Here is a 26140-nt window from a genome sequence, read left to right on the forward strand (position 1 = left end):
TGACTGCATAAGCACAGTTTAATGATGAAAGTTCAATGACATTTTTCCATATTTTTGTAAATACATACTCATCAATACTACAATTAAACAAAAGTTACAATCCAAACGGTAAACACTGACGAACGTGAATTGAAACTTTTAGTTACTAACCCAGAACTTTACTAGAAGTTAAACTTCAGAAACTTTATTATTCCTATATTACAAGTAGTGTCAACATAAAGAGCTTTAGATTTAAGATTACTAACAGTTCTTTTAAATGAGATCTACAAATTTATTATTTTGTATATCCACAGTATCTCGCTTACTAAAGCTGCAGTAGCTAGATCATCTGCATCTGCCACATAGTATGACATAACCCAGCCATATGATCAATTAAAAGTCACATATTTGAGAATGAAATTGGATGTTCTAGTTTATCCAATTAAAAACAACTGGAAGTATTACGGACAGCATTCACTTTGCCTTTAATATACACACTTTATGTAGACCACAGCACCACTGACAGAGGTACAATATGATCATATTGGGCCCTTGAAATTAGTTTCAGTACTTCTTTAAATTATTTGTGACCCAAAAATCTAAGGCAGCCTTATAAGACCTACATTTTCCCATTACATCTTGGCTACATTATTAAACATTGTTAAAAAATATTACTGTTCTGCTTTCTATGTATCTATTTGGATTTTCTGCATAACAACCTACAAGGATTACATACAGGATTGCACACATGTATCAAGACACTAGCATTGTATTTTTGATCCTTAAAATACTGATTTAAAATGCATATGTTTTTTACTAAAATAGGAAACAGAATAAACTTTTATACAGGTGAATCAAACCTACTGTAATACTTCCAACATTATAAACCTGTTTTACAGTGACTTTTGCTATAAAAAACTATTTACAAACCTACACTTTGGAACTATGTTAAACAGAGAAAAACAATTCAAGGGAGCCATGTGTTCTACTACTTTCTGCTTTTGCTACTAGAATGCAGTTTAGCCATTTACTTAGTAACAGCTATTTTTAAAATCAATTTCACAATACAAAGAATTCCCAATTAAAAATTAAAAATGTAAATAGATTTTCAAGGACTATGAATACACTTCTGATGCTCAGACTAGAAGCAACAGGAACCAAAGATATTAGTGAACTACAGAATTCTACTTAATGCGCAAAAAATAGTCCTCAATCAAACAAAATACAGGAGAGAGGTAACTTCAGGAACTTTTCTGCTTACAGGTTTTTATTCAGTTATCTTATAGACAACGTTAGCACTAGCATTTTGCCATATAAACATAACATGAAATAGGCAACGGTTGGTAGAAATACTGTATCAGCTAGCTCTGTAGAAAATACTAGCCAAGTCTCTAAATTCTAAGGGGTGAAAGCCAGAAAACCGATCTAGTTTGCTAACACATGAACGTAACAAGTAGTGCACAAAGACAGTTATTTGCTGTTAGTTACTGAATGCCCATAGGGTAGAGCTCTAATCTGACGTACACGTGTAAAGCCTTGTAACTATCAATGGGAAAATGCAGAAGACCCAAGAGAATGTAACCCTTCTCCAGCCCCCAAAATCGGCGAGGGACCAGGCACTTAGCAGTTGCAGTTAACTAAATGACTTGCTTATAAGAGCACAAGAATCTCCCACATTACGGAAATTTTCAGTGTCAGTAGAGTAGAACTGTGTAGTTAAAGAGAATTAAAAAAGTCATGTATGCTAGAACATCAAGATAATGCCATTGTAGGCTCTACCTGAGGAAAGGATGTAGTTCTCTCACAACACATACCATTTGTGTGTCCCTGTAATGGAATTCCAGAAGTCAGTTATTGTGCCCCAATTTTGTCTGCAGAAAAATGCAACCACTGGAAACTTAAAGGTTCGGTTACGACTGGTTTGATGTTATGCCATCATTCTTGGCAAGCATTCTGAAGAAAAATAAGCTACAGTATCAACAGAGAGCCCTCAGGATTTCTACAGTGACCTACAGCTCCTGGAGGAAAGCCACCATGCAGAGCATCATCTTGGTGTCTTATAGGTTTCTCAAGTCAACAAGAAGCATTGTCAAGACCTGGTGATACAAATCCAACAGTACCTCAGTACCTCCACAGCGATGTTACAGGACCCACAGCACAATGCTGCAGGTATAGTTATGTGCCTAATACTGAATATACTTCCCAAATGATCAAGTGCATATGCAAGTAAAACCAAAGTAAATGTTCTCTGAAGCAAGGGCCATGGGATCAACTCATTATCAAAAATTTAACATCTGCAGCAATTAATGGAAATAAACTACATTCTGTGAGTATCTGGACTAGGGCCACAGTCCGATAACATGTAAGTGACTGCACAATATTTGTACATTTACAAGCTAGCTCCTCAGCTGAAAGGACTTTCCTGCAAGGACTTGGGATTACATATTATGAAGTCTGGGTCAAGGCGCATTTGTTTCATGATACAATAAATAAGGCTCTAAGAACCATTCTTTTGCGCCTTTAGAGACAGCACCTCGTTAAAAAAATATAATAATTGACTACATAAAAATTTCTCCATGGAAATCTCTTGCTGTCACAGTGTGCCAAGATGTCTGTAATATATTTATATTGATGAATTCTAAAATCTGAGTATCGAATGGAAGAACAACTGGACCGATGTTTTTTAGTTGTACAAAATGGCTCAGAAACACAACAGTCTACAGCAGATGATTATTTCCCCCCTCAAGAATGGGCTGAAATCCCCATGTATCCAATGAACTGTGTATCTTTTTTTATACGAATTGGTAAAATAATCCCCCACAGCTGCTACAGTAACAAGTATTTTAAAATAGAAGCTATTAAGTTACATTTCTGCAGATTTTTCTACCTAACAAAAGGCAGAAAGTCACTTGAAGAAACTGGCAACCAAGTCATGGTACATGGCACCTCCTTTCACAACAATTTGCAAACAGTGTAAGAACAGAACTGGAGTCCACCTCTCTTCCTGCACAATATGAAAAATGCTACTAACTGCTATAAATCTTTAAATATATTTACATACTGCACACAGATTATTTACTGACTGCAGTGCCCACTCTATAAGATGCCTGAATAATTAAAAAAAACTCAAGCAAAAAAAAAGCCCCACAAAAAGATAACCCCCAAATTATGACAGAGTAGATAAAATTGAAAAGCTGAAGGATATTTACATAAAGACCTCAGTGCTACAGAAGCAATAAGCTATAGCCTGCACTCCTATTAACTAGAAGCTGTATTTTAATCTTTGAGGAATCAGCCTTTTATAGAACAGATGCAATTCTAGCGGGTGAGAGGAGAAGCAAGTCAAAAAAGAGAAAACTATCTCCTTGCAGCTAAAGAGGAAGCAGTGTTTCATCTCAACTTGTGATATTGCCAGGGAGTACCTAAGTTGGGCACAGACAACAGAAAAAAAGTAAAAGAAGCAAGGAGTTTTCATTGGTGTTGTAATAGCAGTAAGTTAAATCTTGCCTTTTCTACATCTAAAAACATAGTATAAAACCAAATTTATTGCTTATCGTACACAAGAAACGTCAGCTTCATATGAGAATAAACTAGTCATCCAAATTTATTATAAAAAGTTATTATTCTCAAGTACTAAAATGATACGTAAATTATATACCTTAAAAAAGTGAAGAACACCAATTGTTAAAAAAAAAAAAAGGAAAAAAAAAAAAAGGCAGGCAAACTCTTTTGGAATTAAAATAAAATGCACAGATTTAAATAACCAGACTTCAATCAGCAGCACATAAATGCTGTCAGTATGTGGGAAAATGGAATTTACTTTGTAACTAATGTATCTTTAAAGTTAATGTAATCCAGAAATTAAATGTTAATTTTCCCTTTTAATAAAAAAGATGCTAATTTTCAATCTCTGTTAGTAACCAAAGTTTATACAGTAGGCTGTGTATCAGAAATCTCCATTTTGTCCTGTAACAGTCTTTTTACAAAGAAAAGAAATGCAGGATAAAAATTATGGTTTCATGTGTTTTTACCTGTCCAAACTACAATACTTCATTTGATTACTTTACAAAAAGGAGTACTATTTGACTTTAGCATTTTCAGGCAAATGTTAGGAGTTAGGAAGAACATCTGCTCCATGTGACAGGTAGTAGATAGCTAAAAGAAAATAAAATTTGGTTTACAGTCTGTAGAAGGTGGTATGAGAATTTTATCTTCCATTCTGTAATCTGTGTCTAGGATGAAATGGGGACTTCATGTGCATTGAGGTTTCAGACTCTGATGAATGATGTGAAAAATTTCTTCTCACAGAATGCAGCCTCAGTTCCTAAAGAGAAGGAAAAATGCTGTGTTGCTTCTTCTGTTTCAAAGGGTGTCCTATTTACTTCATTAATAATGCTTCAATGAAAACTTACAGTCCAGTTTGATACTGCGTCAGCTAGACAGACTTAGTTCAAAAAGGAAAAGCAGATTTCCATTCACATAGGTGAAGTCAAGAGTGGTAAGAAATATCTTTATTTACAAGTATGGAATCTTAGAATGAGTTAAGAATTAATTTACTTACAAAAATAATCAAATGCTGTTCATTGATCATGTAGCCTCAGTAAAAGTGCCAAGTTATTAAAGCAACTGTACCCTCTTTCTAACTGGACAGGGAAAATGCACTTTTATAATATGCTACAGTGCAAAACTATTTTAACGAATTGTATGTTTGGTTTTTTACCTTTTTTATTTTTGTATTCTCTGTAATGTAGATCAGAGCAATGCATTACTATGGGAATTTATAATAATGCTAACATATTTTCTTTTAGTAGCTAAAACTCAAGACTTGTAAGACTTGATCTGAATAACAGATAGCTGCCCTATTTGTAAACCAACAGATAGGCAACTGGCTGTGATTAAATAGTATGTCAGTGGATGCCACTAGTTGCTGACAAACACATGGCAAGATTCAGGAAACAGGGTTATCATTTTAGGTGCCCACAAGAACAGCTTCTAGAATGGTATTCTGTTTTTATTTCTTATGATCAGATTCTCTTACAGTCTCCCTTTCTGTCTCAGCTGCTCTGTATCCCACTTGTGGAACTCCCATCTGTTCTATTCTCTTCTTAACCAATCTGAGTCCTTTCTTCCCAGTCCTATTAAGCCATATGACAGACTAACTAGCCCTGTTTTCTAACCTCATCCTCCTAGCTCATGCCTTTTCAGCATTAACATTTTTGTTTTGCTAACCTTACCCACCTTTTAAAGCTCCTTTCTGGCTCTGACAGTTTCCTAACACAACCAGCTGTAACTCTTATGTTGCTATCAGGATATTCAAGCCACTTGAATCTCAGGATTTCAGTTTCTTTCCATCATCTACTAGCTCTGCATCATGCTGTGTGTTACCTTCTTAAGTATCTAGCTTCCAGGGCCATCTAGTGCCAGTCTCCCTGCTCACTTTAGCTTCCATTACATCAACCTTACAGTCCCAATCTATTTCTCTTACTCTTCTTTCAGTTTTGACTCTTACTAGACTATTGAGGAAACAAATACATTTTCTCCTCTCTATTGCCTGGTCCCAGAAGAAAAGAACTATGCTCAGTTTCACCTCAGCAAACTTCTAATATTTTTTCAAAGCTACATCTAGAGATATATCACACAGACACATATACAGACGGTGAATCACACCTTAACCAACAGCAAGCCCCTGTTACAAACCACTGGGCTGTTCAAAGCCTATCAGATAAGAAATTGACACAAATTGTAATGAAACAACTGACCGCAAGTTCCACAGCAGGCAGCTGCAAGCTGCTATGGCGATGATGGATCTCAGCCACACAGGAAGGACTGGACAAGAAAATCAGTGCAGGCAGACGAGAGCTGCCTAAATGGCTTAATACTGAATGCTCCATAGTGTCTGTCAAGTAAAGAGAGAAAGAACACACAGATCAAAGCAAGCAAAAGAAAACACCCCACTAAACAGGAATGAGAACAAACTATTAGAACTAAAAAGAAAAAGATTGTAAAGAGAGCATAGAATGGAACAATGCAAGAAAAAGCATGCCATCTAGAGTTTTCAATGTTAATGTTAAACTAACAGATTTGGTTTCGGTGGTGTTTAAAATGCCTGCTTTACAGGCAATGGACTTTACTACAGGTGGTGACAAGCCTCTTGTTAAAATACGTCATAGAATCGTAGAATAGTTAGTGTTGGAAAGGACCTTACGATCATCTAGTTCCAACCTTAAAGTTTGGATTCATGTGTCTGAGACTAAGGTAACTTTGAACAAAGGGTTTTTTTTCTCTCTCTTCATTTCACTGCAAGTGGAAAAAAAACCAAAACAACTTACCTATACAGAAAATATTTTGTAAGGTTTTATTATTTTGTTCCAGATGGAGTATCATACAATAACACACTACTTATTGTACAAGTACTAGTATAAAATTACTACGCTCTTCCCAAAATTACACCAAGACTTCCTCTTAAAAAAACAAGACAATTTATATATATACAGATGCATGTGTATATATACCAACACATATAAACACATGCATATTTCAGTGTTTTATACACACAGAGAACCTAAATTTTACCTTCTTATATATATATACTGTAGACTGGAATTGCTCAAACAAAAAAAATACGTTGGACTTTAAAAAAAAAAAAAAAGGAAAGAAAAAAAGAACAGCCAAGAAAACCCCAAAACTCCCCTCCCCCCCCAACCCAAACCACACAAAAGAACACCAAAAAAACCCCAACTTTAAAGCTATCAAAAAAGATTGTGGGGAATAGAACAAAGTAGTGAAATGAACCAAACATGCAAACAAATCTGCAAACCAGGATATGTTTCTGTCACCGATAGGTTCTTATTGTTAGAGGACTTAATCAGGTTTTCAGGAAAACACCTGAAAATACTTACTATATTTAAAGGGTAAGCTTTAAAGAAATACTATAGCTGTGCACTCCAGTTTAGTGTGCAGCACTTTCAGATTTGCATTAAGGAAGATCGTCAAACATTGTCAACTAAAACTGGTCTATTGTGGTGACAAGAGCGAAGAGTTTAGAAATTCTAAGACTGATTCTCCCTAACAAAGCTAAATGTCCAAGCTCAAATAAAGAAAACACCCCTTTTAGGGACCTAAGAAGTCTGCTATAGGAAAAGACACTATAATCCTATATGTCAGCCAAAACATTCTGTTGGACACAGACCATATAAACAGCAAAAACCTCAGACAGCCTGGAACCATGCCTACCCCTGACACATATACTGTACCTGGAAAAGATGACTGAGAATAGAAAGACACAAAAAGTATGAGACAACACAACAAACCCTCCCCACCTCCATGTCTGCCTTTTACACCTTTGCTCAGTTTATGCAGACTGCAGTTATGTTGCTCAGCTTCCCCAGGCCTGTGTTGCTCATGGATCTCCCTCATACACACACACTATCCACTAAGTATTTACCAGGCCAGTGCCTCAGAACTCAACCACCAGAACAAAAATTTAACTCACAGGTATTTCTCCCGGACCCGAAACCAAAGCACATGAATTTCAGTCTTCCCTCAAGTTTCTGCTGTTACTGTAGACCACACAGACCTTGCTACTGAACAGAATCTCACAGATGTCCTCTAGGAGCATCCAAACATTAATCTCCAAATTAGAGAATGACTTAGAATCTGAAACACTGCACAAGATCCAGTAGAGATCAATCCCACATCCCGGCTTCCTAAAACACAAGTGTTACCTGGCGGACTTTAAAAATGAATGTCAACCTTAGCCATTAGTACAGATGTGAAAATTAAATTACTTCCACAAACTCACGAACAAAACACACAGTAATCACCAGAAGAAGACATCTTCAAGTAAATACATGGGATCATTAGCAAACACATGAACAAGGGGAGGGGATTAGTATTTTTGATTCAAACCTGATCTGAAATACCAAATTTGGATCTAAAAAATAAACTATCGCTGGAAGTTGATGAATGTGTTTCTCTGCTTTTCATTTAAGGCTATTACAGATATTGTACTAAAAGTCACATCACCAAAAAGCTATGTAAGTGGCTGAATAGAGAATGAAATACAAGTTAGGAAATTGCCAGAACTGAAGCCTCCTTTGTTAACTGCTATTACCATTAGTGAACCGACTTCTCTTTTTATGCATCCACAACAGCAATGGAACAAACTTAGAATTGTTATTTTCTTCTTCAGCAAAGCTTTCATCCATTTTGTTCACTTAACCTTGTGACATCATTAAAATACAACTGTAATACACAGTTTTAACTTGCGTCTGGAACCTTGAAGAAGTCTACAACTGCCAACAGTATCTGGCTACTGGCTGTACCCATCCTGCCCTCATGACTTAGAGCTCCTAGAACAAAGTGTATGTTTATTCCTAACACAATTCCTAATGTACTGGAGGCAATTCGCACATGACCTTTAATATAAGGTTGTTACTTTAGGCATCTGCTCTCTCTCACATGGCCACTACTTGGCAATTTTCAAGCAGCAGACACATCTGTTGGGGTATTTTAACAAGACCAGCATTTTTGTGAAGCTGGGGAGCAGGTGGTAATGACACAACCAGTTGTTAATACATAGCAGGCTGCTGTCAACATTTGCTCCTTATTTTTTAACCCAACCATTGTTGAGTGCTCAGCTACAGTAATAGAAACAATGCAAGCTGATCCTGCTTGTTATATGTAGGATATTTTCAAAGCTTTGAGCGGGTATGTGAAAAGGTAAGGTGAAATTTGAAAAGGAAGAATTATATTCCAGAACTACTAGTTACTACTAAACAAAGCTAAATAACTAATAAGAACTAAAACCTGTCAAAATCAACTTGGCGTCATCTTGTAATTAATGAAAGACTTGCTGAATTCTGACAATTTTAAGGGTTTAACTGTACCTGTCAATCTACCCGGGACGTGAACAGACAAGAGTTTCAATTACAGGTAACAAACTTTAAGAAAATGGGTAAGAATGATCAAGAAATACAGTGAAGGAATAGACAGGATCAGCAATTTCATGCTCAGTTTCATCAAGTTTAAATCTGCACTGCTAACACAAATCTTACTTCCTCTACCCTATCCCAAATGTATTGTATACATACAAGAGTTCATGTAGTTGCTTGATAAACCCGTCTGAGGAACTGATCCAAGTGTGAGTTAACCCTTTTTGGGTGGAGGGAGTAGGGCTTCATCTTTAACTACATCAGTTCCCTGACCTGGTATACCATAGCGGCTAACAAAAACCTCTACCAGCCCAAGGAAACGGGTTGTGTGGAAAACTGAATGAATTGCTGGGTTATGCTAGCTTTGGCTGTAAGTGAAATCACTTCTAAAGCTATGAATAAACACAGAAAATACTGTATCAGGAGGTAAGTAAGAGTATGAATTTTCAGCTCATTTCCTATGCCACAGTAACCAAACATGCTTTGACTATGCATGCATATATGCATGTAAGTTAACACATTATCACCTGTCACAAGGTAAACTTCTTTGCCTTTGCTATAAGGCAAGGTAAACTTCCTTGCCTTTGCTATAAGGCAAAGCATGGTACTATGGCAATTACTGTAGAAGAGGAAGAGCTGTTGTGCTCTAGATCTACCTTGTAACTTACTTCATGCTATCTTGCTCATATAGCCTTGGCCCTAGGAAAGATAATAAAAGTCAAGTTTCAAGGTGAAAAAGCTTCTTTCTCTTTCTGATACAGTAAGTATTCACTCATTTTTCATTCTGAAATTACTGCTGCTTTTTTAAGTGTTTTCGTACACTGTTAGAATATAAACCAGGTATTATGATCACTGTGTTACACCAACTTCCTTTTAAGTATTCCTTAAAAATATGAGTCACTCAAATCATGTCTCAAATTCATATTCAGCTTTTTTTTTATTAGAGTACTTGCATTTTATTCCAAGACAACACTTAATGTTACAGCCCCCTCTACTGGAAGTATTTAGAAGCTATTGTTACACAACAGTCTGGAAGAAAAGATTTTTCTCCTAAAAGAAATGTAAAAATATTTAAAACCAAACTAAAATGCCTATAGTGTGGCTTTGATTCATTCACATCCAGTCTGCCATTTGTAGTTGAATAAGCATCTTTCACAGAAGACTAAGTGCTGTAATATCAAGTAAAACTACAGGCACCTTTAGTTCTTTGTTGTCAAGCAAATCTAGGCTAAATGTAGTTTAGACATTATTTCATATGTTGTGTCAACAACCTTACTGATTGAGTTAACCCAAAAGGATCTTAAACTGGAACCCCCAAACCCCCAGCAACTTGTATAAAGTGACAAGGAAGAATCACATTTTAGAATGGCCATTCAAGAATCAGAATTACACAAAAAAAAACACCCACGGTTGGCCAACCGGCATAATTTTTCATGCTCCATAGTCCAAAATCCCACCTCTCCGCAATATGAGGTGCTTATGTAAGGCTGCAAGTAATGAATTCAGTTTCCCCAAGACCCAGAGACAAGGATTTGTAACTGCCACTTAAAAGAACTGAATGAGGTTCACTGTTTTGTCTCAAAATATATTTTTCATATGCAGTTTTCTTTGTACCTCCAGTTTTAAAATACCTGTATTTGCCTTTTGGGGTTTTTTTTCTAAAACAAGCAATACCCATGTCCTCTGTAACGAAGCCTCAAGTGTAGAAAAATCTGGTTCTCAGCAACATTTCTGTCTTCCTTACTAATTCATTAATAGAAGACTTTTTCATCCCTTCCCCTCTTCTTTTACTGTTCCACTTCAAGAATGGGGACAGCGGTAGCAGCATGCCTGCTTTAACTACCTTTGATACTCACAGGCGCAGGCATGGCTATGGCATTCTGAGCAATAGGCTGGTGATGTGGTGCTTGAACTCCATGATCAGAATACACCTGGTATTACAGAAAAAAAAAAAGGCAGAAAAACTTGTTTCACAATTGTATATTTTTACAAATTTCTCACATGAATTTAGATTCCTTAGAACTTCAAACAATATTTAAAATACTGACTTCATAAAAAACAAAATTTCAGTATTAAAAAAAATATTTTCCCCACCATACTGAAGTTTGGTAAAATCAGTTTATCTAGAGCAGTGTCAGAATCACTCTTTGACAGATGTATCACACTACTATAAATACATTTCACTCAGCTCTGACGGGAGCAGTGTTTAAATGTGTAGATTAGCACACTGAAATGCAGTTCCCAGCATTATCACATTTACATACAAGTAATACACGGGCTTTTCTTTGAATTTTATACCAGCTTCTTAATTTCCATACTGCTTCCTTTAAAACATCAACAAAATGTGTACCTGTGAACTGAGAGCATGTTACATCCAAATATTCCTTAACCCATTTGATGTATTTTCTTAAGTGCTCACAGGCTGCAAAATTTCTCCAAGTTGATATCCAATTTATGAAATACAAAAAGTAAAATAATAGCACTGGTAATATTTATGATTTTATAAACACTGAGTTACATGCACTTAAAAAATAAGAAAAACTCCAACAACCAAAGTCATGTATTATTCAATACCTTTATAGGGAAATTAAATTAAAATATGTCAGGATTTGCCACTTTAGATGTTTGAAATACCAGTTTTGGAACTTCTCTTGTAGCAATAAAATACTCTTCAACTTTTGTAACAATACTCGATTACTGTCCTAATTTACCATTTATTTTGAGATCCCTGTTAATGAGAAATGAATTATCAAAGAGGAAAAATACCAATCATAATACACTTAAGATTTTATACTGAGTTTTTCTGTAGCAAATTATTTACTTTCATTTTTAATATCCAATACATTAAATAACTCTTAACAAACATTAGAAATGCTATTGATACAGAAGCAAAAAAAAAAAAACAGAAAAGAAAAATATTTAGCTGTTCAACTTCTTCATTTATTCTGATCTTCAGAGTATTTAAAACTGAGCTGCTGCTCACAGAGGAAAAAAAATAACTTCAGGAAACTGTTATGGCTTGGGTATACTAATGCAGCATTCTGAAGAGTCTGACTCCCATTTTACTTGTTATTTTCAAACAGAACAAAACAACCTGACTAGTTTTTATACTGCTATCTATCACACATTTGTGACCCCTCTATAATGTTTCAAATTAAAGCATCCTCCTAGAAAACTGGAAGAGATATTCTTGAGGACAAGTGATTTAAGAGGAGCAGCATTAACTGTGGGGGTAAGTACAGGGAACAGTTGATGTTAAGTGCTCTGAACTACCTGTGCTTCAACTAAAATAATGTTTTTCAATTACAGATAAAAGCTTTAACTGTAAGTAAAGTTTTTATAAAAATACCTCTGGAGCTGCAGCTTCTACAAGGAGAGGTGGAGGTACACTTCCACTTTCCTGGGTAATCCCTATCGGCTGATAAACTACTTCAGATGGTTGCACATACAAGAATGAAGGTGAAGAGACAGCAGACTGAAATAAACCACATTACTTTCATAAATAATATGATTTATGCACTATGAACACCAAAGATTCTTTTAGATTTTTATCTTCATTATTATTTCACAAAGTGAACAGTAGACCAGTAGGGAGAAAGGAGGGGAAAATGTCTCCTTTATGTCAGATTTGTATCTGATGTTTCAATAAATGCTATAATAATAAAATGTTATTTCAGATTTTGGTAACATTTAAGTGTTGTGAATAGTGGTAAAGTTCACTGTAAGCGCACCAGACTTTTAAACTAGATGCAAACTAATGTTAAAATACTGAAACTGTATTTACCTGTGGAACAGACCACTGCCACTGACTTGGAACACAGGGGGCTGGTGCCTAAACTCAAACAAAAACAGTATTACTTACGTGATTAAGAACATATGCATACACCTACTGTAATTCCCAACATACTAGAGTCAAAACCATCTTTAATCTATAATCAACACTTAAAATATGATTTTCATTAAGCCCCCAAGTAATTCAGGAACTTGGTTTCACCTACATCCACTCAGCTTCTGACTTCAGCATTTCATTAACTTCTAAAATGCTGAAACATCTTAAGAAGCATGGCTAATTAAAAAAACAGAAGATACAGAAGGCACTTAACTTGCCAACACACATTAAAAAATACAGACATACTGCATAAATCCAGTAGTGGGCCACCAAGAAGATTGAGGGACTAGAGAACGGATGTATCTGGATGCTGAGAGGATTGGGTTTGTTCAGCCTTGAGAAGGATAAGGGTGGGAGGGCTGCTGCTAAGGGATGACAGCATAAATATGTCTGAGCCAGATTCTTGGCTGTGGTGTTCAGAGCACGAGTCAACAGACACAGGTTGGAACACTGAATATTTTAACTAGTTAAAAAGAAAATACTTTTACTGCGAGAAGTATCAAGTATCAGAAGATGCTGTCCAGAAAGTTGTGCAAACTCCATCGCTGCAAATATTTAAAATTCAATTGGACAAGTTCCCAAGAAACTTTATCTAACAAGCCCTGCTTTGAGCAGGAGTTTGGCTTAGATTATAAAAATTAAGGATGATACTATACTAACCCAGTTGTCTAGCAACACCAAGCAAAATTTTAATTATTACATTTCCTCACAGTTACATAGGCAGAATAAATTATATTATAGTTAAAAGATCTTAAGTGAAATGAAAATGTCTTCTATATGACTATTTTGAACAATCTTTTTATTTCCTAAGAATAAACAGAGCCAAGACAGTGCTGCAAACAAAACTGCATGACTGGAAAGAATACTGATGGTTAGAAGACAATTTTCGTATACATACCTGATACTGGTATGTAGGAGACTGATAAACTGGTTGAGCCACCATCACAGGTGAACTGGAAACAGAGCGCGACTTGAAAAGAAAGACGTTAAAGTCTTAATGAAGCAATATAATGAATTGCCACTCCTACTAAGAACAGTTCTGGAGTACTGTAATGCTGAGCTACCTCCCCTTTCTTTTGAAAATGGATTTAACTTACACTTAGATTCTTCAAAACCAGTTTCTAAGGGACTACATTAGAGATGAAACAACAATCTTTGGTGTATTTACTTAGTTCTTTCCAGAAAGCATTAGGCTATCACCATCTAGAAATGCTGAGGCCATCAACTACTCTGACTATAGATACATTTCTTGTAAATACTTCAAGCAATCTAAGCTGTCACTGAAGTTTTCCTACCCTCTCCACAGCCCCAACACAATCTTCCCTTTCCCATTCCCTACCTCACACCAGGCTCAGCATTCATCTGATTTGAGTCAGCCAGTTTAAGAAGCTAGAAACCTGCCTGAGCTTTTTGTGGGCCTAGTTTAGGTTGAAAAAGGAATCAGTGAAAGAAAGGGGGGCAGAAATGTATGGCTATGATAGAGGACAACACAGCTCTGTGAACCTGCAGTTCTGACTAGTAAAGCCTAGTATGTGCAATTTGTAATTGGAAAAATTTGGTGCTATTTATTTGAAAAACAGTGAATATGAGCCAGAAATTTTGGGAAATCTGTTTTTATTCATTACTAATTCTTCCACTAAGTTTTCCCCCAACATGAAAGGATTTTCCACTCATATACGCCTGTGAATGCTGTCTAAGATCCCCAAGGCTACTAAAGGCAAATAATCTACCAAATTACCTTCCTTCTAAAAAAAAGTATTATTCTTGAAAGAGAGTATGTGAATGGCTATAAAATAACCCAATTTCATTTTTGCTTTCTTGATCTAGTACTACATTCTCTTTTCATCCTCAGTGTAAGAATTTGCACCCAAGAACACCTCAGTCATGGAGGAATAATAAATGGAGCCAATCAGCAGTCAAAAGCACCTCCTTAGTAAAACAAAACTTCTCCTGCAGCAGGGCCCACACTGATTCTGAACTACCCTGTCCTATAGGTCATAACAAAGCAAAAGTCCTCTGCAGAAGACCAATAAACTTAAGTAATACTTAAAACCATTAAATAAATAGGCTAATACAAGGAAGCCATTTAAACATCAAACATGAGCACAGTCTAAGAAACTGGAAGCAGGATGGACTTGAAAACACTGCACTCATCCTGGTCCACAGAAAAGCATATATGCAGAAATAACTGACTTACTGGCCATGGCTGCTGAACAGAAGCAACTTCAGATGTATGAAAATAAGCCACTCCATTATGGTATACGTAGGGATATCCACTTGATGTAGTTAAGTACATTGTAGCAGTTTCTGGTATTACAGTACCTGAAATTAGCATTTTAAAGTTTACTTACCAGAAAAAAATATTTTTTTAGATTTGTAGGCCATAAAAAAAAAAAAAGAGGAAAAGGTCACTTTTTATTTGCAGAGGAGCAAAGCACTCAAAGGAAAGAACATGGAGCAGTGTGACTAGTGCCACCTCAATTCCCTCTCAAACACAAAATCATCAAAGCAGATGGTCACAGGGCATCTCCAGAGGTAGATGGGAAAGGGGTACAAAAGATAACATGCATATAAATTACTAACCACAGATGCATGTATTTTTTTGACATTCAAATGTTCAAAAGTAACTTCACATTGTAGGAGATTTTAACTGGTAACCTCCACAAACTCATATTCAGCTGATACAGGATCCAAGCACTAAAAATAACCAAATTATTTCACTACAAGGTACTGCCTCCTCTCTCAGCACACAGACCGCACTGCTGTGTCTGTTTCTGTGATGGCACATGACCTGGCATAAGTAAAAACTGGTAACTAGATGTCAGCAACAGGGATACTTCTCAGCAATGCTGTCATTACGGTGGAGCTGTAAGCCAGCATGGATTGATCCCAAAGCAGAGTTTCACCTACACAGCCCTCTAATAGGTATTGACAGCCATCATTATTCAAATAAAGGGACAGATCCCCATGCAGATGAGCAGAAGTGTGGGGTGAGGTGTTTTTTTTTTTACTACAGCAAAGTTACAAAAGTACACCTCATTCCCTGCTGCACTTATAAAAGGAATGTATTTTACAGCTCTGACACACAGCCTTCAGTGTGGAGTAACAGAACAACATGCCCTGGTATGCCAAAACCTGATGGAGCTTCCCTTAAAAGCTGGTGATTCATATCTATTTTTTCAGCTGTTTATTACAGAAATAAAACTGCTTCTGGCAGGAGATGGCATCTTCTCTGGAATAAAACCTCCTTTTGTCTCCCCCAAAAGAACATCTTAACAGCTTACTTGATCAAGATAAAGAAGTAACCTGACAAAAAACTTATCAGTACCCCTTTTACATAAGTGTTCAGTCTGAAAAGCAAGTAAAAATACATACGAGGATTCCGTATTTGTTGTTTTCTGATTGCCGGACCAATATTCAATTTCTTATCCCTATAATTAAGTTTTTTAGCCTAGAATTAAAGAAAGAAGACATTGTTTTCTACACAGACATGCAAGAAACAAAATCATACGTACACAAGTCACTCATTAGGTTTCACCTTCCCCTGCTTTTTATTTAGAGTGCCTCTCAAAAACCCCCAAAGCTATACTAATTCCTTTTCTATCCTAAAGAGTTCACATACACAAAATTAATTATTAGTAATTTCAAGTACTACTTACTCTCATGGGGCCTCCTGCCTAACAACTGGTACCTATGATTCTCAGCAGCATTTTTTCATTTTACGACTAGAGAGTTACATCAGCTCTGACAATCAAACATGTTTGCATAAAAGACAGCAGTTATCTTCCCAACGCCCAACAAAGCTTTGACAGCAATTGATTTTCTAGTAGAGCAAATGAAAGCAATTGTGAAGGATGAAGTCTTTATGGCTCTATATGTACAACGGACCACATACAGAGTAGGGAAGTAAAGACTATGTCAAAGTCAAGAGCTGTACTACGAACTGGCAACTCTCTTCCCTAGTTCCAGAAAACCTCAGACTAAATCTTGTATTCGGTCTCTCTAAGCCATTTTCTCAACTACACAGACCAGTCTGAAGAGACCTTCAAATGCAAGCTGGCAAACAAAAGATGGCCAGACAGTAAGAGCTGTCCAATATTAAATTAAGTATTTAATTTAAGAGATAAACATAATGGGGACTATCACTTACCTCTTGTAAAATCTTCTGTGCATCTTCTTGAGTTTCAAAAGTAATGAAGCCATACCTAAATAAGAATTATAAAAGCTAACCCTCTGAAGTCTTTTTTTTTTTTCTTTTTTTACATACACTGCACATCATTACTTGATACATAGTCTAAGCGAATGAGCAGCCCCTGTGGAAAGCTGCACATACCTCTCTCTACATTGCTCTTGTTACTCAGTGTGTATCTTTAGTTCCTTCATTTCTACTAAACAAAGACTTTGACCTGAAGCTCTCACTCACTCTGGATGCCCAAGATGAGACACTTGGGATGTTATTTTTTTCTATACTGTACTTCATAGCAAAGCTCCCACCTACTTCAATGATAACTGTGAATGATTTATACTTGCACAAGCACTACCTACTATACTGAGTTCTCAGACCAAGCAGCAATGCAGAGACAATTTATTCTTATCATTCTTGACATGACTAGCATTAAGCAAGAGTTCTGTGGTATTCTCATACTTTGTAACTACTGCAACAAATCAAAAAGGCTTTCTACACAAACTCCTGCTGTATCAAACCCCCTCAATTCATTCCCACAAACCTATGCCATTGAACATGCTTTGTGCAAAATATCTCATCTTATAATTCAGGTCTGTACGACAACACATACTTTCAAAAATGCTCATTCAAGTAGAGAGTCCAATAAGACATTGACCAGCTCGACTTTTAAATCTGCAAGCTTTTCCTGCATTGCCTTCTCTAAACAGATTTGTAAACATTTCCAAGTTCAAAGAACACAGAGACGATTTTCCTAGCTTGGGACCTTATCTACACAGACTTTTCATTCTATGTGCTGTCTGGACAATAAACTAATAGACACAATAAGTCACAAAACCCTTTAAGTTTCTTAAATCACTTGTCAATGAGATGCAATGGACTGCTTGGATTTCAACAGAAATACCAACACCGTTGAAACCAATTATTTTCCAACATTTTTTTGTGAGACATATATTGGCAATCACAACTGCATAATAATTGGATATTCTTGGTTATTGTATCATATGGACACATGTATTGCAAGTCTCAGGTATCTCTTGGTATTTAGTAAAAGGGTAAGAGGCTTGGTTATAGATCTGACAGCAGAACCAAGTCCAACATGACATGTAGGTATAGCACTCTATGCTAAGACCTGCAGCTCAGCATGTAATTTGCGATATATTACGGCAGTATTAAATGATGAGATTCAGACACCAAAGACTTACTGCTCAGAAGAGAGCTTCTGACCAAAGTGAACTGTTACAGGTACAAATTCTCATAGACATTCCTTTCTGCTTCAGCCCTCTTTCCACCTTTCTATGGAAGGCGAGTTCCTCATCTTACTTCCTTGACCACTGCATTACTTGGGTTCTAGCAATAACCTTACTACCCAGGCTTAATCTTTCTTCAGATCTGCTCTTTGGCATTTCTTTTATTGTTGACCTCTAGTCTTAGTTCCCCTTTCTGCAATCACAATTTGTTATCAAATTTCTCTCCTATGTTCTTCTTCCATAAATCTTCACACAAAAATCTCACATTACTGCCATGCACTCCAGCATAATCAGATGTACCTTGCCTCTTCCTCCATTCTTAGGCTCCTGTCTGCACTTTCAGTAGTAGAAATACATATGTTTAATAACTAAACTACTATTTTAGGGTTATGTATTTAAAATACTGTCATAAGAAAACCCTGAAAGGATTATTGATTTTGTCCTAGTTGCACACACCTTCATCTTATAATAATATAAGCATAAAGTTTTACAGTTATGCAAACTACAAAGACATTTATATGTAGATGTTAAAGGGCAAGAATACATTTTTGCATACATGGATTAATGGGGAACAAATAATATTCTCAGCAATGAAATTCATAATCAAATCTACTATAGTCAGTCAGCTTTCTGTTAAATTTTCAATTCCCACAACATACTTATTCTACTATACCAACCCCTTTGATACTCCAGCTCTGTCATTTACTATCTTCACTTCTTTCACACTGCCATACTGAGCAAAAAACTTCCTCAGATCATTTTCATTGGTCTAGTACAGTAAATCAAGAAGGGGAAAAAAAAAAAAGTTGGTTTGCGTACTGTTTTATTCAATGAATACTTACTGTAAGACTTTTAATAAATATACTTTGGATAAAGTTCGCTACAAACTACTGATAACCCTGGATAGGAAAAAAAATAAATCGCCATGTATGAACTTTCACAGCTCCTATTTAATTACTGCATTTTTATATATATTAACAATGCTAGAAAGCCACTAAAATATTAGAACTTACCTTTTAGTGGATTTACGTAACAACTTTTACAGGCAAGACCATTGAAACAGGTTTACTAGATGTGAATTTCAGTTTCCATAAATTACATACTAGAGTGCTGTTTACAATATGAACATTACTGTGATGTTTTCAAACTTCAGAGTAGCAAGAGTATGCAGGCTTCCAGAAAGGATATGCATAGGTCACATATGAAAAATATCCTCACTAAACAACAGCAACTTAATGGTCAAATTCATCTAATCTATAATCCCACTTTCAAAAGTACATTTAATATAAGATTCCACAGGTATGTACAGGCACACCATAGAAACTTGCCATTGTAAATTAAGAAAACAAAGGTCCTTTTAATGGAGAATGTTCTAAATCCACATGGAGGAAACTGTTCGCTTCAGAGTATGCATTAAGTCAGACAAGCTCCTAATGTAAAAGCTATGTGAACACTTACCTACCTTCTGTGAATCAGTTTTCTTCTACTGTGTAAGCATATATCAAACAGAGTGCCCTAAACATATTTCAGATGTTAAAGTTCTGTTCTACGTGGTCCTTAGTTAATACTATACCTAATGCTTGAAGAAGTACACTTACGTGCATAGATGCCTGTATGCCAACCAATTTCCATATTCACCTATACTTTTCGCTGAAGAATTATATCAGAAGTACTACTCTACCTTTAAGTGAATGACTTTTATTAACTGTGTGTATACAATTTTATATATCCTCTCCTGCACATCAAAGGCTTAGCTGCTTCATCCAAGTTTAAGAAACAAGAAGAACTCAGTAGAAACAAAACCTAATTTGAACAACCTTCATAACTGGAAAGAATATGACGTTAATGCTGTTTTTGAAGAATTCTACCCTCCAGACACGTTTTACAAGAACAAATAATGCAGCTTGCTCGCTACAACCCCCAGGTCCAGCAGAGAGCAACGATGGTAGAACATTACTTTTTATCTCCCCAATTAATCTGAGTGTTCAGGCACTGAAACACTAGAAAATACCCAGTCACTCTGAAAGTGCAAGGAGAACCATCAGACAGAAGTACACTGAGTAGATGTGAAATGCTTCAAGATTTTATTAAGGCTCGGTAACTATGTCTTCTCCTTGCAAGCTGTTATTTGAGAAACTATCCACCATGAACAAGTCAAAAGAATTCTGGAGTCCAGAACCATTCTCCTGAATAGATGATCACACTTTGCACCTAAATGGAAGCGTGAAAGCTTGTGCATGCAGGAAAACAGGTTCAGGAAAACAACTGACAGTTTCTATAGACCAATTGTGCAGCATATGCTGTAGTGTTTGCACATTAAAATGCAAAAAGCACATTGCAAAGCATGACAATGTTCGAAAGACTCATAGGGAAGATTTTCCTTTCCTTGAAATTTTCTCCTATCCTAGCTTCAGGAGTAGCAGTCATTTTTCTCAGTAGCTGGTGCAGTAGCTGGTGTACCACTGCTACTGCTGAACCCAGGACATCTCCAATAAACACTAAAACATTATTTGCTTAGAAATGAAAGGCCTGTAGATTAAATTTCTCATTTTTGGAAGACTGTCTTTTTTAAGCTTCAGGCTACATGTAGCACAGCTGAGCAAAAAAGCCTATGACAAAAGAGTTGAAGGCTAAAATAGGCCAAGAAACAACCAAAGAGACTTTAAGACTGATCAGTGCTGAAAGTGTCATTCAACACCTCAAGGACACGAGGGATGGTTCCACATGACTGTAAACTTGGAAAGCCAAAGGTTTATCTGCAGAGCAGTGTATTAAAGGGAATAAGAAGGAAATACTGTTCTAAGATTCACAGTGAAAATCTGCAAGTATCTGGACAAATGCAGTATCCAGAAGCTTAACAGAAACACATTCAGGACTTTTCCTGCTCGCAACAGGACAAAGGTACTTGTCAGAGTCTTAAGAAAGGCAGGGTATGCACCACTGAAGAAAGGGTTCTTCAGGCCAAGATGAAAATGTACCCAACTGTAACCTGTCTTACTTATTTCTCTAAATTTAAAAGGGCCAGATGTTTCCCCTTGTTAAGAGCAATCATTGCTAAGGTGACAGACCAACTGGTAAAACAATAAAAGAGCTTGCTGGAAAACAAATAATCTTGTATTAAATGCCTCCCTTTTTCACAAAAATAAATAAATAGCTTTTTTACCACCCCTCCCTCCAGCTGAGTTAAGACCCTTGGGGTAGAAATACCCCAAACCCCAATGCTTTTTGCCATAAGATTCCCATCAGAAAACAGTTCAAGAATGACATATATAGCCTACAATTTGAACAGAAATTTAAGACGCTACTTGATATTAAGTCATAGAAATTGGAAGAGTTGCTAAAAAGTCAGTAGTGGTTTCATGCCTTCTGTTTCTTCCCCCAATGAAATCCATCTTTATGTTTACAAACACACTTAATTCCTGTTGTTGCAATTAAGATTCATAGTAAATTTTTATGTATAGCAAGCGAACCATGAAGTCAAGAGACGCTTCAAAATTAACAATACTACAATTAACAAAAATACTGCCATATTATGCAGAGTAAGTGTTTTAAGCTTTGAAACTGCCATCAAGAAAGTGAGACATCATTTTACAGTTCTAGTAATTTGCTTACTATTTATGCAAGAAGCTACTGTGCCTCTTTGCCAAAGCCCAGATATACTGAAGACCTTGTACAACATCGCCTTAATTATGAATGCCTCTATTTAAATTATCTCAGCCAAGTGTGCCAGAAGAACCTTGAATTTCTTGTGTTTATTAAGCAAAATTGTCATTCTTCCTCCTTTTCATCTGAGTCACCGCTCAGAAGGTCCTCAGCCTAGAAGGATTAAGACAAAGAATATACTCTTGGTGGGAACAAAGAAACAGCTAAGCAGACCAAGGATGTTTTGCAAAAGTCAATGATAACTCCTAATCTGAAGTGGTAAGAAAGAAAAAAAGAGTAGCTGATATGAAGATCTGGTACATATCTTGTCACAACCACTGAAAGCAACTGAACAACATCAGAATGGCTCAATACTCACCGCTCTTTGAGGTTTTTAGGGTATATGTGAAGGCACAAGCATTCTAAGAATCCAGATTGCTACTGTAAATTGCCCAAAGAAGATTTAATATTTGTTTTAAAACAAACACTTGCTCTGAAAAAAATTACTACGGTAACTGAGGAATACATGCACTGTAGCTCCTTCTTTGTATGAACTGGAAGAAAAGCGCTAGAGGAAAGGAAGCTACTGACATTTGTTCTGTTTGCTATCTTTAACACTGTGGTCACAGTTTATTAAATTACATCAAATGTTACACAATAAAAATGCTTCTACATACTCTTCTACCATAAACTCTGCTGATGACAAAAGCCATCTTCTTTGAAAAAGAGAAAATTCTGAAGAACCAGTAATGTCAAAAGCCTTTAGGTGTACAAATGGACAACTCTGTAGTACAGTTACATAAATTGAGGCTCAATGTTTTATTCTCTACTGCCCATTTGAACATTGCAGTGAAGGTCACCTTACCACCTGAACAAACACACATGACTGTATCCCACATTTTTTTCCTGTTGATTTTTATACAGTTATAAATTATCATTTAGTAGAAAAATAGGAAGAAATACCTTAAAATCAATTCCTCCTACAAAGACACGATTTGGGGTAACTGTTCCAAACCTTGGAGTACTGGTCAGACTATTTAATGGCACGAGAGACGCAGCGTTGGGACATGAATATAAAGATTCTGTTTGCATCTGATTTGGTGCCTGCTGATGGAAGGAAAATATTTTCAAGTATTTTCGGTTATCTTACACATATATTTCTCAACAGAAAACACATAGATTTTTTTTTTTTTTGGACGCACAGCAAATGCTGAATAACTGAACATGAACCACGTGTTTTTATTCAGAATGCAAATCAGCAAGCATTTAAACATAAGCTTAGTTTTAAGCAATTCAATAACTTAGTGATACACTACTGTCTTCACTTTGACTTTCATTTTAACACTTTTCTGAATGAGACTTTCAAGGCCTAGTCCTCAGTCTTAGTTTTTCTGTTTGCACAGCATCCTGCTGTATGAATCCCAAGTTATGAAGTCTATTTCAGAGAATAATTTATGCCTATTAGAAACCCCTTCACTTAAGCCTGTATAGAAAAGGCCTTTTCAACTCAACCTGCACTCACACACACACACACACAATCTACAAAACTGATCCTCTGCAACTGCTTCTACTTGATTTTCCAAGTGTGAAGCACCGAAAATTCCACCATATAAAATCAACAAGCTCATTACAACTGATGAAAACAGTTCTTGAAGACTAGTCTTTTAATTCAACACCTTGGCCTACACAGTACACAGTGACCCAAACTGAAATTCTCTCTGTGGAAGAACTGCCAGGTTGCCCTTGCCCCAGTAAAGAAACACAGTACAGTGGGAACTTCATGGAAACCATTATTTAGTGAAGCCTGACTGATGTTTTAACTTCTGCATATGAACTGGGAAAAAATACAGACCCCCATTCCACTGGAAACTGCACAGTCAATCCTAACAGTAACTGTAAAGCAGCCATATAGTGCCATCACCATACTTCTCCAGCAATAGAGGCTTCAAGAACATTTTTGCCATGGTGGTTTTTCTTTCTTCGTCCCCAATTAAACTAAACCAAACCAAAGTTTACTAAAGCAAATCGTAGGCTATCGTGTCCTGACAGTACCACTAAGGAAGGAGCCCAGTGTAAAAGGCAAGCAGCTACTGCATTGCTCCTACTGGGAACACTACCATCACAGTAGTGCCTAACCTGAAAACACAAAACCAAACCAACCAAACCCATCAATTGCAGGCAAGGAACAATCATAATCACTACAGTCCCAAAGGCTTTAGAAGGAGGAACATTTTCTGTAAAGAACAACTTTTGAAGGGTGATAAATCAAGTTACTTTCTTCATCTCTTGCACCAAATACAGTATTCTACTTGTATAATCATCTGGCAATTGTGTACAACACTGAAATTTAACTATAAAGTAACAATTAACAGTTGACACCACTGCCAAAAGACATTCATTACCTCAAGGATCTCAAATTTAATTTTCTCTATACAAGCCAAGAGTTTTAAGTCTCATTAAAAAAAGGCAAACAAACCCAAATCCCAAATGGAAGAAATGAGGAATTGCACACATCACTTGTGAACTCCCAATTCAGTAAACCCCAATTTAAAATGTTACAATCTGTATTCCGATAGCCGTCTCAAAAATAATTTCCTCTTTAATGCCAATGTAGAAGTAAAAACCCCCCAATATTAAAAGATCTGTGTGCACATCACCAAATAATTTGAGTTTTTGCAGGCTTTTAAACTCAGTATCTGTGTTTTTTCATAGAATCACAGAATGGTTTGTGTTGGAAGGGACCTTAAAGCTCATCCAATTCCAGACCCATACCATGGCCAGGGACATCTTCCACTAGACCAGGGTGAACCAAGCCCCGTCCAGCCTGGCCTTGAGCATTGCCAGGGATGGGGTAGCCATTTTTTGGGGGTTATTTCTTGCGTTTACCAACTGCTCTTTAACCGAATTGATAAACTTTCATTTTTATGTTGAACACATCCACAATCAGGCAATCAAGCACCACGAATACCTAAAGATCAATCCCACCTTACTCCCTGCACACCCCCTTCTTCCACAGGCCATATCCCGTAACGACATGAACCAGACACCCATCTTTCCCAGGTACCGGGTACCGCTGCGCACTCGAGGCGAGCGGTTTACCCCAGCTGAGGCTGCCCCCAGCCCGCCGCACCACAAAGCAAATGGCGGACTCGCGCGGCACAGGGGCCAAGCCCGCAACGGCCGCCGCCTTCAGCGAGGGGCGCATTACCGGGACAGCTGCGCTCCCACCCGCCGCCCCGCTCTGCCTTCTCGCCGGAAAGCCCCCCCAGCCCCCCGGGAACCGGCCTTGCCAGCGCTCCCGGCTCCTCACCGCGCTGTCGGGCTCCATCTCCCCGTCGCCGCCTCAAGCCCCGGCACGTTGCCGGCACGCGCCAACTCTCCTCAGCTCCGCCTCGCGCCCAGCCGACGAGCAACGGGCAGAGAGGGGCCTGCAACGGGCGTGGGAACACACAGCGGGTGGGGGGAAGCGGGCTGCAGCAGGGGCCAGTGACGGGAAGGAGGCCGAGGAGCGACAGAGCAACCCTACCTCACCTCAGCTGGCCCCGCTCTCCCCAGCACCCCTGCCGCCGGAGAACTCTCTGCTACCTCGCACTACTCTCCTCAGCGCAGCAGCAACTCCGCCTAGCCTTCCCTTACGGCTCCCTACAGATCCTCACCACACCTTCACCCGCCCCTTCCCCGGGCGGGGTCACTCACCACCCGCCCCACCTCAGGGCGCTGGGATGGGCAGGGAGAAGGGAGTAACCTCCCGTCGCTGGAGTCGGAGACGGTACAGTGATCCCCAGCCCCGGCCGCTTCCCGACGGCCTATCGAGCTGCTTGTGCCCGTGGGTGACAAGCGGCCAGTGTCCTTTTCCCTCCCCTTCCTGTGGGTATCGTGTCACCGGCGAGCCCCCGCGCAGGAATAGTACCCGGAATGGACGCCCTGACGAGATTGACAGGACTACCCCTCGGACCTGCGCTGTTTTTGAAGCACGGGAACCTCCCTCCAGGTCTGTCCCGAGGCCCTGGGGAGGTAGGTAGCAAACCCCTCCACCGGCGAGAGAGGTAAATGAGGCCATGCGTTTTACCTGGCCTCTGATCTCAACCAGTGAGGCCCTTTCTGGGTCTGACTCACCAGAGGCAAAAACATAGTCTAGACTTTGCAGCTGTCAACATGAAGAAGTAACAGTCCTTTCTGCAACTCGAGAAGGCTTCCTAAGGTTCACAGAGGCTCACAAGTAGGCTGGCTGCCCTGAAAATGGCTGTGCAACAGCAAGCCTGAG

At 37.8% G+C, this 26140-nt stretch overlaps 1 protein-coding gene across 1 annotated transcript; it reads right to left on the reverse strand.

The window, feature by feature from the left end:
• Positions 1-25393, reverse strand: BOLL (boule homolog, RNA binding protein). Its single transcript, XM_061377153.1, has 14 exons — positions 25187-25393; positions 22840-22983; positions 18912-19003; positions 16952-17006; positions 16177-16252; positions 15533-15535; positions 14999-15123; positions 13700-13771; positions 12697-12744; positions 12262-12387; positions 10769-10843; positions 9569-9611; positions 5739-5875; positions 1-4303 (listed from the first exon to the last, which is right to left on the reverse strand). Exons 1-12 carry the CDS (start codon positions 25202-25204, stop codon positions 9582-9584), a joined length of 864 nt encoding a protein of 287 aa, XP_061233137.1. The 5' UTR covers positions 25205-25393; the 3' UTR covers positions 1-4303; positions 5739-5875; positions 9569-9581.
• Between the last annotated feature and the right edge of the window lie 747 nt (positions 25394-26140).

This window comes from Neopsephotus bourkii, unplaced genomic scaffold, assembly GCF_033783945.1.
Source record: "Neopsephotus bourkii isolate Nb327-2 ecotype Australia unplaced genomic scaffold, CSIRO-AGI_Nbou_v1 NB_196, whole genome shotgun sequence".
Classification (NCBI taxonomy): Eukaryota; Metazoa; Chordata; class Aves; order Psittaciformes; family Psittacidae; genus Neopsephotus; species Neopsephotus bourkii.